This window comes from Heteronotia binoei, unplaced genomic scaffold (assembly GCF_032191835.1).
Source record: "Heteronotia binoei isolate CCM8104 ecotype False Entrance Well unplaced genomic scaffold, APGP_CSIRO_Hbin_v1 ptg000889l, whole genome shotgun sequence".
Lineage (NCBI taxonomy): Eukaryota > Metazoa > Chordata > Lepidosauria > Squamata > Gekkonidae > Heteronotia > Heteronotia binoei.
Window position 1 is genome coordinate 1 of NW_026800119.1, and position 13,092 is coordinate 13,092.

At 50.8% G+C, this 13,092-nt stretch overlaps 1 protein-coding gene across 1 annotated transcript in view; it reads right to left on the minus strand.

Annotated features, from left to right (window-relative positions):
* Window positions 1-917: 917 nt before the first annotated feature.
* Window positions 918-13,092, minus strand: part of C2CD3 (C2 domain containing 3 centriole elongation regulator) — a 123,998-nt gene continuing 111,823 nt past the window's right edge. Inside the window, exons 29-31 of the mRNA XM_060263796.1 lie at window positions 5,652-5,813; window positions 3,397-3,605; window positions 918-1,930 (exon numbers count right to left, since the gene is read on the minus strand). Coding sequence (XP_060119779.1) covers window positions 918-1,930; window positions 3,397-3,605; window positions 5,652-5,813 — 1,384 coding nt within the window. The remainder of the gene's footprint in view (window positions 1,931-3,396; window positions 3,606-5,651; window positions 5,814-13,092) is intronic.

Here is a 13,092-nt window from a genome sequence, read left to right on the forward strand (position 1 = left end):
TCTATGCTACCATGGACAGCTTGCTTTAAGCAGGACCCTAAAATGTAGCTTTACATCATTCAGTGTGTCTGGTTAGCCCGCTTTTCTTGATTTCTGCTTTTAGATTTCTGTTTGCTTCTACTACCCTGAATCCTACTTGCTTTGTTTACTGAATGCCCCATCCTTTTGATGGCATTGACTCACTCTGTGTAATCCGCCTGGAGTCCAAGTGACAAAGAAGAAGAAGAAGATATTGGGTTTATACCCTGCCCTGTCCTCTGAATCTCAGAGCAGTCACAATCTCCTATATCTTCTCCCCCCACAACAGACACCCTGTGAGGCGGATGGGGCTGAGAGGGCTCTCACAGCACCTGCTCTTTCGAGGACAACTCCTGCGATAGCTGTGGCTGACCCAAGGACATTCCAGCAGGTGCAAGTGGAGGAGTCGGGAATCAAACTCGGTTCTCCCAGATAAAAGAGCTCTGGCTGACCTAAGGCCATTCCAGCAGCTGCAAGTTGAGGAGTGGGGAATCAAACCCGGTTCTCCCAGATAAGAGAGCTCTGGCTGACCCAAGGCCATGCCAGCAGGTGCAAGTGGAGGAGTGGGGGAATCAAACCCGGTTCTCCCAGATAAGAGAGCTATGGCTGACCCAAGGCCATTCCAGCAGGTGCAAGTGGAGGAGGGGGGAATCAAACCCGGTTCTCCCAGATAACAGAGCTATGGCTGACCCAAGGCCATTCCAGCAGCTGCAAGTGGAGGAGTGGGGAATCAAACCCGATTCTCCCAGATAAGAGTCCACGCACTTAACCACTACACCAAACTGGCTTTACACCCTGAAGGACATCACAGAGGTTCTGTCAGGCCCTCCTGGCTGCAACGGGACAGGTTCCACACGATACAGCTTTGTTAGGATTGGCGTGCAAGGGGTTTTGCTTGGTTAATAAGGTGAAAAAGGATACAGCGCCGCTCTGAGCTGCGGAGGTTCCCTGGAGTCCTCCTGCAGATCGCGGTCACCCTCATCGGAGTGGCTGTCTGGATGCTGCGCAGCTTCTGACGACTCAGGGGAGTGCCGGTGCTCCTCCTCCTCAGAACCAGCCACTTCCTTATGTTGGGAGTCGGAACGTAACACCTCCCGTCCCTCCTCCCCCTCTGGGGCAGCAGCGCTTTCCAGAGCAAAGTCTTCCCCGCCCGAAAAAGCTGGCGATTCGACTCCAGCCTCTTTGGCCGGGTTGGCCAGGGCTCCTTCCTGAACCGTCTCTTCTTCTCCCGGAAGTGCATCACTCGAGCAATCGATATTTAAGGCCGGTGCGGACCGGAGCGGGTCTTCAATATCGCCTCTGCGTTTTGGCCTCCCTGTGCATTCATCGCCCCCTTCTTCTCCGGAGGGGCCGGTGCCCGATCGGGCAGTGCTGGGGACGCTCAGGGTGTCTTCCTGGGGGAGGCTGGACAAGGAGCTGCTTCGGGCCCGCTCCCCTGCGAGTAAAGCTTCCGGCCAACCGGCGTCCCTTGTTTCTATGGTTCCCTGGCCACGATCCTGCTCTCCTTCGGAGCTGAGGCTGGACCAGGGGCTGGTTTTGTCCGTCACGGTGGTGATTTCGTTTAGCGTCCTTGGCTCGATGATGTCCTCTTCGTAGTCATCCTCGCTGTGGGACTCGGCAACCTCTTCCGCCGCTGGGCTGGAGCGTGGGGCTAAAGGAGGCTCGCCGGGGGAGCTGGCTGGACCGAGGAATTCGTACAACATGCCCTGTGCGCGGGGGGCCTTTGCCAGAGAGAAGAGCGGCCCTTCGTCCGCGCGGCTGCTTGAGGCGTCGTTCCTCAGGAAGTCTCTGGGCCCGTCAGAGGCCCTGGCTGCTCCCTCTCTCTGGTCCGCGAGGGCAGGCAGACGCGAAGAGAACACCTCGTGAGCGTCTGAAGGTTCTGGGGCGTCTCTTCTGACATCGTTGTTGAGGCCTTGCATGGCAAAACAGACGTTACGAAAAAAGAACCAGACGAGAGAGAGAGAGAGAGAGAGAGAGAGAGAGAATAGAACATAAGAAAAACCATGTGGGTCAGGCCAGTGGCCCATCCAGTCCAACACTCTGAATCACATAAGAACAGAAGAGAAGCCCTGTTGGATCAGGCCAGTGGCCCATCCAGTCCAACACTCTGTGTCACATAAGAATATAAGAGAAGCCATGTTGGATCAGGCCAATGGCCCATCCAGTCCAACACTCTGTGTCACATAAAAACATAAGAGAAGCCCTGTTGGATCAGGCCAATGGCCCATCCAGTTCAACACTCTGTGTCACACAGGGGCCAAAAAACCCAGGTGCCATCAGGAGGTCCACCAGTGGGGCCAGGACACTAGAAGCTCTCCCACTGCGCTCCCCCAAGCACCAAGAAAACAGAGCCTCACTGCCCCAGACAGAAGAACATAAGAGAAGCCATGTTGGATCAGGCCAGTGGCCCATCCAGTCCAACACTCTGTGTCACACAGTGGCCAAAAAACCCAGATGCCATCAGGAGGTTCACCAGTAGGGCTAGAAGCCCTTCCACTGTGCCCCCCCCAAGCACCGGGAATACAGAGCATCACTGCCCCATACAGAGAGTTCCATCGATACCTTGTGACAAATAGCCACTGATGAACCTCTGCTCCATATTTTTATCTAAACCCCTATTGAAGCTGGCTATGCTTGTAGCCACCGCCACCTCCTGTGGCAGTGAATTCCACATGTTAATCACCCTTTGGGTGAAGAAGGACTTCCTTTTATCCGTTCTAACCCAACTGCTCAGCAATTTCATTGAATGCCCACGAGTTCTTGTATTGTGAGAAAGGGAGAAAAGGACTTCTCTCTCTACTTTCTCCATCCCATGCATAATCTTGTAAACCTCTCTCATGTCACCCCGCAGTCGACGTTTCTCCAAGCGAAAGAGCCCCAAGCGTTTTAACCTTTCTTCATAGGGAAAGTGTTCCAACCCTTTAATCATTCTAGTTACCCCAATGCTAGAATATCCTTTGTGAGGTATTCTCTTGGCTTGGCTTCGCGAACGAAGATTTAAGAAGGGTGCAATAGTCCACGTCTGCTGCAGGCTCGCTGGTGGCTGACAAGACCAATGTGGGACAGGCAGGTCCGGCCACAGCGGCTGCAGGGAAAAGTCTGATTTAGGGTTGGTGCTGTAGCAGTGCGATTCTTCCTCAATCTCCTTTTGTCCTCAAGACCAGCTATGCGTGCGTTCTCAAAGGAAGAGACAGCCTGGTGGATGGTGTGCCTCCATGCTTTGCGATCTGAGGCTAGGTCAGACCACTGGTGATGGTTGATGTGATAGGTGCTTTGTGAGGTGCAGTGACCAGAATAGTACACAGTCCTCCAAGTGAGGCCACACCATCAATTTATAGAGTGTCTTCCCATCCCCTCCTCAAATGGGTCACGTCTTACCATTGATGAGGTTGCTGACTTGAGACACCAGACGGTGAGACTTCTCCAGCAGATGCTGCCCTTCGGGGTCTGCCGCCCGGAAGGCAGGACTTGGGTGTCTGCCGCTAGGTCCATCCGTGTTTCTGCCTGGTGCACCCATGTCAGAGAAAGACCTGCTTAGCTTTTGACTGAAGTACCTCTGGATTTCATCCAGCTCGCTCAGGTTTTTCCTGGAAGGAGAGAAACCAAGGAGAAAAACCTGACCCCCGTGAAACTATGAAGTTTTTATTCTAGAAGGCTGGGGGGGGGGGACAATGAGCAGTCCTAACAGGTCAGCGTTGACTGAGGCGTGACATGATTGAAGTTTACAAGAGAAGAGCAGAAGAGCAGCCATCTTGGATCAGGCCAGTGGTCCATCCAGTCCCACACTCTGTGTCACACAGTGGCACACACAGTGGGGTTTTTTGGCCACTGTGTGACAGAGAGTGTTGAACTGGATGGGCCATTGGCCTGATCCAACATGGCTTCTCTTATGTTCTTATGTGACACAGAGTGTTGGACTGGATGGGCCATTGGCCTGATTTAACAGGGCTTCTCTTATGTTCTTATGAGACACAGAGTTTTGGACTGGAGGGGCCACTGGCCTGATCCAACACGGCTTCTCTTATGTTCTTATGTGACACAGAGTGTTGGACTGGAGGGGCCACTGGCCTGATCCAACACGGCTTCTCTTACGTTCTCATGTGACACAGAGTGTTGGACTGGAGGGGCCACTGGCCTGATCCAACATGGCTTCTCTTACGTTCTCATGTGACACAGAGTGTTGGACTGGAGGGGCCACTGGCCTGATCCAACATGGCTTCTCTTACGTTCTCATGTGACACAGAGTGTTGGACTGGAGGGGCCACTGGCCTGATCCAACATGGCTTCTCTTACGTTCTCATGTGACACAGAGTGTTGGACTGGAGGGGCCACTGGCCTGATCCAACATAGCTTCTCTTACGTTCTCATGTGACACAGAGTGTTGGACTGGAGGGGCCACTGGCCTGATCCAACATGGCTTCTCTTACGTTCTCATGTGACACAGAGTGTTGGACTGGAGGGGCCACTGGCCTGATCCAATAGGGCTTCTCTTACGTTCTCATGTGACACAGAGTGTTGGACTGGATGGGCCACTGGCCTGATCCAACAGGGCTTCTCTTACGTTCTCATGTGACGCAGAGTGTTGGACTGGATGGGCCACTGGCCTAATCCAACAGGGCTTCTCTTACGTTCTCATGTGACACAGAGTGTTGGACTGGATGGGCCACTGGCCTGATCCAACAGGGCTTCTCTTATGTTCTTATGTAACACAGAGTGTTGGACTGGAGGGGCCACTGGCCTGATCCAACATGGCTTCTCTTATGTTCTTATGTGACACAGAGTGTTGAACTGGATGGGTCATTGGCCTGATCCAACATGGCTTCTCTTAGGTTCTTATGTGACACAGAGTGTTGGACTGGAGGGGCCACTGGCCTGATCCAACACGGCTTCTCTTACGTTCTCATGTGACACAGAGTGTTGGACTGGATGGGCCACTGGCCTGATCCAACAGGGCTTCTCTTACGTTCTCATGTGACACAGAGTGTTGGACTGGATGGGCCACTGGCCTGATCCAACAGGGCTTCTCTTACGTTCTCATGTGACACAGAGTGTTGGACTGGATGGGCCACTGGCCTGATCCAACATGGCTTCTCTTACGTTCTCATGTGACACAGAGTGTTGGACTGGATGGGCCACTGGCCTGATCCAACAGGGCTTCTCTTATGTTCTTATGTAACACAGAGTGTTGGACTGGAGGGGCCACTGGCCTGATCCAACATGGCTTCTCTTATGTTCTTCTGTGACACAGAGTGTTGGACTGGAGGGGCCATTGGCCTGATCCAACAGGGCTTCTCTTATGTTCTTATGTGACACAGAATGTTGAACTGGATGGGTCATTGGCCTGATCCAACATGGCTTCTCTTAGGTTCTTATGTGACACAGAGTGTTGGACTAGATGGGCCACTGGCCTGATCCAACATGGCTTCTCTGAGGTTCTTATGTCTGGGGCAGGGATGCTCTGTATTCTTGGTGCTTGGGGGGGGCAACAGTGGGAGGGCTTCTAGTGTCCTGGCCCCACTGATGGACCTCCTGATGGCACTTAGGGGTTTTTTGGCCACTGTGTGACGCAGAGTGTTGGACTGGAGGGGCCACTGGCCTGATCCAACAGGGCTCCTCTTATGTAAAGTTTTTACCTGAGAGCCTGGAGAAGCGAAGTGCGCGAGGACTGGGAGAGGGAATCCAGCCTGCCAGCTTGGTGCGCGTTCCCTTCCGCCTGCTGCAAAGACTCGTGGAACCTGCGGATGTTCTGCACGTGTTCTTCGTGGCGAGGCAGGGAGGAAATGGAGGACCCAGTCCTGTGGAGGGAGAGATTCTGTTAGCAGAGAGCGATTACAATGTCGGATATAGTTGGTCTTAAAGGTGCACTTGTCTACTGCTTTGTTCTATTGCTGCAGACCGACACTTCTTGACACTGGAATCCCTCCCATTGTGCCCCCCCTACCAAGTACCAACAACGCAGAGATCCTTTGGGGCATGGGCACAGTGGATGCACGGAGGAATTCCCCAGGCCTTCTTTCCTCATCTTCCCACCTGTGTAAGCTGAAATGCTGACTGCAGGCAAACTGAGAGCCAGTTTGGACCCCTTCCAGCTGGCCTAGATCCTTCTTAAAATGTGGCGCCCCAAACTGAACACAAGACTTCAGGAGAGATCTTACAAGAGGAGAGTAAAGCGATGCCATTACATGATGTGATCTGGACACTAGACTTAATAATAATAATAATAGTGATAATAAAATTTTATTTATACCCCGCCCTCCCCGCCGAGGCAGGCTCAGGGCGGCTTACAAGGTGTGGCAAAAGCCATGTTGAACAATAAAACAGTTATAACAATTCAATACAATTTACAATTAAATATTTACATAATCTAAAACAGTCTAAAATCAGTCTAAAATAGTCTCATCTCATTGCTATCTCAGTTATATTAATGTTAATGATGGCGTGACGTTCATTTCAGGCTCCATCTTGGAAGGCTAGCCGGAAGAGGGCGGTTTTGCACGCCCTACGGAATTGGCTAATGTCCCGCAGGGCCTGCACCTCTTCCGGCAGCTGGTTCCACCATTGGGGTGCTTTTATAGAGAAGGCCTGTTCTCTACTTCTGTTGATACAACCCAAAATCGCATTTGTCTTTTTAGCTGCCGCATCACATATACCCTCTCACTTGCTGTCCACTCAGTGGATCTTCTTTGCCCACTTCCTGTTTCTCGGCAGATGGACGGCTGCTGCCCATGAGGCACCAGTCCGGTTACGATAAACTGGGACTGCTAATCTGTGGGAATTAGGTGGGAGTTTTATTAAGCTGTTTGTGAAACTCTATTCTAATCCTTGACAGTGCTTGAAAGTGTTGTAACTCGCTCTGACTTGGGGCATTGTAACGAATCCAAAACAGCAGCTGCTCCAATAAAGGCAGAGGGAATTTCAAGAGAATTTTTATTTATTTATTTATTTATTTTATGACTTATATCCCGCCCTTCCCAACAAGTGGCTCAGGGCGGCTCACAACACAAGAATCTAATATAAATACATTTTAAGCATAAAAACATTTAAATTTTAAACATTAAACCATTTAAAACATTAAACCATTTTCAAGGAGTCTTGAAGGTTTCTCAAAATTTAGCCTGATCAGCAGAATCTAAAAGTCTGTAAGAAGAAGACTGCAGATTTATACCCCGCCCTTCTCTCTGAATCAGAGTCTCAGAGCGGCTTCTCCCCCCACAACAGACACCCTGTGAGGTGGGTGGGGCTGAGAGGGCTCTCACAGCAGCTGCCCTTTTAAGGACAACCTCTGCCAGAGCTATGGCTGACCCAAGGCCATGCTAGCAGGTGCAAGTGGAGGAGTGGGGAATCAAACCCGGTTCTCCCAGATAAGAGAGCTTTGGCTGACCCAAGACCATTCCAGCAGCTGCAAGTGGAGGAGTGGGGGATCCAACCTGGTTCTCCCAGATAAGAGAGCTCTGGCTGACCCAAGGCCATTCCAGCAGCTGCGAGTGGAGGAGTGGGGAATCAAACCCGGTTCTCCCAGATAAGAGAGCTCTGGCTGACCCAAGGCCATTCCAGCAGGTGCAAGTGGAGGAGTGGGGAATCAAACCCGGTTGTCTCAGATAAGAGAGCTCTGGCTGACCCAAGGCCATTCCAGCAGCTGCAAGTGGAGGAGTGGGGAATCAAACCCGGTTCTCCCAGATAAGAGAGCTCTGGCTGACCCAAGGCCATTCCAGCAGCTGCAAGTGGAGGAGTGGGGAATCAAACCCGGTTCTCCCAGAGAAGAGAGCTCTGGCTGACCCAAGGCCATTCCAGCAGCTGCAAGTGGAGGAGTGGGGAATCAAACCCGGTTCTCCCAGATAAGAGAGCTCTGGCTGACCCAAGGCCATTCCAGCAGCTGCAAGTGGAGGAGTGGGGAATCAAACCCGGTTCTCCCAGATAAGAGAGCTCTGGCTGACCCAAGGCCATTCCAGCAGCTGCAAGTGGAGGAGTGGGGAATCAAACCCGGTTCTCCCAGATAAGAGAGCTCTGGCTGACCCAAGGCCATTCCAGCAGGTGCAGGTGGAGGAGTGGGGAATCAAACCCGGTTCTCCCAGATAAAAGTCCGCACACTTAACCACTACACCAAACTGGCTCTCAGAGAGAATGTTGCTAGTTCCTGTACTTCCCCTTCCTCGGGGGCAGACTTTCCAGGTTCGTCAAACTAGTTGAGGCAGGCAAGGGGAGTCAAGCAGGGGCTCCTTGGGCACACCTTTAAAGCCCTATATGGCCGAGGACCTGCCTACCTGAGGGACCGTCTCTCCCAATACGAACCCCAGAGAGCACTGAGGTCAGCAGGGAAGAACCTGCTGACTATTCCCGGGCCGAAAGAGGTAAAATTACAGAGTACCCGTGCTCGGGCCTTCTCTGTTGTGGCTCCACGCCTATGGAACCAGCTTCCGGAAGAAATGCGGGCCCTGCGAGATTTTGAACAGTTCCGCAGGGCCTGCAAGACCATCCTTCGCCGACTAAAGAGAGAGACTGCTAAGTAAAGCCAGCATCTGTATAATAGCACGAGCATATTAATATTAATTTTATCGTTTTAGAATTTTAATAGAATTTTAATTAGACTGTTAAATTAAGAACATAAGAACATAAGAGAAGCCATGTTAGATCAGGCCAATGGCCCCTCCAGTCCAACATTCTGTGTCACATAAGAACATAAGAGAAGCCATGTTGGATCAGGCCAGTGGCCCCTCCGGTCCAACACTCTGTGTCACATAAGAACATAAGAGAAGCCTTGTTGGATCAGGCCAGTGGCCCATCCAGTCCAACACTCTGTGTCACATAAGAACATAAGAGAAGCCATGTTGGATCAGGCCAGTGGCCCCTCCAGTCCAACACTCTGTGTCACATAAGAACATAAGAGAAGCCCTGTTAGATCAGGCCAATGGCCCATCCAGTCCAACACTCTGTGTCATATAAGAACATAAGAGAAGCCATGTTGGATCAGGCCAATGGCCCATCCAGTCCAACATTCTGTGTCACATAAGAACATAAGAGAAGCCTTGTTGGATCAGGCCAGTGGCCCATTAAGTCCAACACTCTGTGTCACATAAGAACATAAGAGAAGCCATGTTGGATCAGGCCAGTGGCCCCTCCAGTCCAACACTCTGTGTCACATAAGAGAAGCCATGTTGGATCAGGCCAGTGGCCCCTCCAGTCCAACACTCTGTGTCACATAAGAACATAAGAGAAGCCCTGTTAGATCAGGCCAATGGCCCATCCAGTCCAACACTCTGTGTTATATAAGAACATAAGAGAAGCCATGTTGGATCAGGCCAATGGCCCATCCAGCCCAACACTCTGTATCACATAAGAACATAAGAGAAGCCATGTTGGATCAGGCCAATGGCCCCTCCAGTCCAACACTCTGTGTCACATAAGAACATAAGAGAAGCCATGTTGGATCAGGCCAGTGGCCCCTACAGTCCAACACTCTGTGTCACATAAGAACATAAGAGAAGACTGTTGGATCAGGCCAGTGGCCCCTACAGTCCAACACTCTGTGTCACATAAGAACAGAAGAGAAGCCCTGTTGGATCAGGCCAGTGGCCCCTCCAGTCCAACACTCTGTGTCACATAAGAACATCAGAGAAGCCCTGTTGGATCAGGCCAATGGCCCATCCAGTCCAACATTCTGTGTCACATAAGAACATAAGAGAAGCCATGTTGGATCAGGCCAGTGGCCCCTCCGGTCCAACACTCTGTGTCACATAAGAACATAAGAGAAGCCTTGTTGGATCAGGCCAGTGGCCCATCCAGTCCAACACTCTGTGTCACATAAGAACATAAGAGAAGCCATGTTGGATCAGGCCAGTGGCCCCTCCAGTCCAACACTCTGTGTCACATAAGAGAAGCCCTGTTGGATCAGGCCAGTGGCCCCTCCAGTCCAACACTCTGTGTCACATAAGAACATAAGAGAAGCCCTGTTAGATCAGGCCAATGGCCCATCCAGTCCAACATTCTGTGTCACATAAGAACATAAGAGAAGCCTTGTTGGATCAGGCCAGTGGCCCATTAAGTCCAACACTCTGTGTCACATAAGAACATAAGAGAAGCCATGTTGGATCAGGCCAGTGGCCCCTCCAGTCCAACACTCTGTGTCACATAAGAGAAGCCATGTTGGATCAGGCCAGTGGCCCCTCCAGTCCAACACTCTGTGTCACATAAGAACATAAGAGAAGCCCTGTTAGATCAGGCCAATGGCCCATCCAGTCCAACACTCTGTGTCATATAAGAACATAAGAGAAGCCATGTTGGATCAGGCCAATGGCCCATCCAGCCCAACACTCTGTATCACATAAGAACATAAGAGAAGCCATGTTGGATCAGGCCAATGGCCCCTCCAGTCCAACACTCTGTGTCACATAAGAACATAAGAGAAGCCATGTTGGATCAGGCCAGTGGCCCCTACAGTCCAACACTCTGTGTCACATAAGAACATAAGAGAAGACTGTTGGATCAGGCCAGTGGCCCCTACAGTCCAACACTCTGTGTCACATAAGAACAGAAGAGAAGCCCTGTTGGATCAGGCCAGTGGCCCCTCCAGTCCAACACTCTGTGTCACATAAGAACATCAGAGAAGCCCTGTTGGATCAGGCCAATGGCCCATCCAGTCCAACATTCTGTGTCACATAAGAACATAAGAGAAGCCATGTTGGATCAGGCCAGTGGCCCCTCCGGTCCAACACTCTGTGTCACATAAGAACATAAGAGAAGCCTTGTTGGATCAGGCCAGTGGCCCATCCAGTCCAACACTCTGTGTCACATAAGAACATAAGAGAAGCCATGTTGGATCAGGCCAGTGGCCCCTCCAGTCCAACACTCTGTGTCACATAAGAGAAGCCCTGTTGGATCAGGCCAGTGGCCCCTCCAGTCCAACACTCTGTGTCACATAAGAACATAAGAGAAGCCCTGTTAGATCAGGCCAATGGCCCATCCAGTCCAACACTCTGTGTCATATAAGAACATAAGAGAAGCCATGTTGGATCAGGCCAATGGCCCATCCAGCCCAACACTCTGTATCACATAAGAACATAAGAGAAGCCATGTTGGATCAGGCCAATGGCCCCTCCAGTCCAACACTCTGTGTCACATAAGAACATAAGAGAAGCCATGTTGGATCAGGCCAGTGGCCCCTACAGTCCAACACTCTGTGTCACATAAGAACATAAGAGAAGACTGTTGGATCAGGCCAGTGGCCCCTACAGTCCAACACTCTGTGTCACATAAGAACAGAAGAGAAGCCCTGTTGGATCAGGCCAGTGGCCCCTCCAGTCCAACACTCTGTGTCACATAAGAACATCAGAGAAGCCCTGTTGGATCAGGCCAATGGCCCATCCAGTCCAACATTCTGTGTCACATAAGAACATAAGAGAAGCCATGTTAGATCAGGCCAATGGCCCATCCAGTCCAACATTCTGTGTCACATAAGAACATAAGAGAAGCCATGTTGGATCAGGCCAATGGCCCCTCCAGTCCAACACTCTGTGTCACATAAGAACATAAGAGAAGCCCTGTTGGATCAGGCCAGTGGCCCCTCCAGTCCAACACTCTGTGTCACATAAGAACATAAGAGAAGACTGTTGGATCAGGCCAGTGGCCCCTACAGTCCAACACTCTGTGTCACATAAGAACAGAAGAGAAGCCCTGTTGGATCAGGCCAGTGGCCCCTCCAGTCCAACACTCTGTGTCACATAAGAACATAAGAGAAGACTGTTGGATCAGGCCAGTGGCCCCTCCAGTCCAACACTCTGTGTCACATAAGAACAGAAGAGAAGCCCTGTTGGATCAGGCCAATGGCCCATCCAGTCCAACATTCTGTGTCACACAGCGGCCAAATATATATATATACACACACACACACACACACACACACATACACACTGTGGCTAATAGCCACTGATGGACCTTGCTCCATATTTTTATCTAACCCCCTCTTGAAGGTGGCCATGCTTGTGGCCGCCACCACCTCCTGTGGCAGTGAATTCCACATGTTAATCACCCTTTGGGTGAAGAAGTACTTCCTTTTATCCGTTTTAACCTGTCTGCTCAGCAATTTCATCGAATTCCCACGAGTTCTTGTATTGTGAGAAAGGGAGAAAAGTACTTCTTTCTCTACTTTCTCCATCCCATGCATTATCTTGTAAACCTCTATCATGTCACCCCGCAGTCGACGTTTCTCCAAGCTAAAGAGTCCCAAGCGTTTCAACTTTTCTTCATAGGGAAAGTGTTCCAGCCCTTTAATCATTCTAGTTGCCCTTTTCTGAACTGTCTCCTAGCATATTAATATTAATTTTATCGTTTTAGTCTTGCTTAAATATACTGTATAATGAATGCATTGATTTGTGTTGCTAGCCGCCCTGAGCCTGCTTCGGCGGGGAGGCCGGGATATAAATAAAATGATGATGATGATGACGACCTTTGGCCCGGAGGACACATCGCTCTCTCTCTCAATTCGCACTGCAAGTTTCTGGCTCTATAAGTTATAAAGCAGACTCCCTCAACATCTGCATTCAGGAAAAACAGAAAGTCCGACCGGATGCCTTTGACAATTTGTATATAATGCCATTGAAAAAAAGAAACAATTTATGATGATTTCCGTTAATTCCATATTCCTTAACAGAATCAGGCCTCACAGAATCACATTCCCGAGCGGTTCCTCAGTGGAACAGGCTTCTTCCTTGAGATGTGGGGAGTTCTCCTTTTTCGGGAGGTTTTTAAGTAGAGGCTGGATGGCCATCTGACAGCAACGTGGCTGTGAACTTAGGCGCATCACGAGAAGGACGGCAGGAAGGGTTGCATCGGTGCTTCGTTCTCCTGGCTCTTTCTTACATGCCCAGGGAAATGCCAGTCACCATTTTGGGGACAGGAAGGAATTTTCCTTCAGGTCAAACTGGCCCAGGGATCCTGGAGGTTTCTTGCCTTCCTCTGGAAAGCTGGTCTGGTGTAGTGATAAAGTGCACAGATTATTATCTGGGAGAACCGGGTTTGATTCCCCACTCCTCCACTTGCAGCTGCTGAAATGGCCTCGGGTCAGCCAGAGCTCTCTTATGT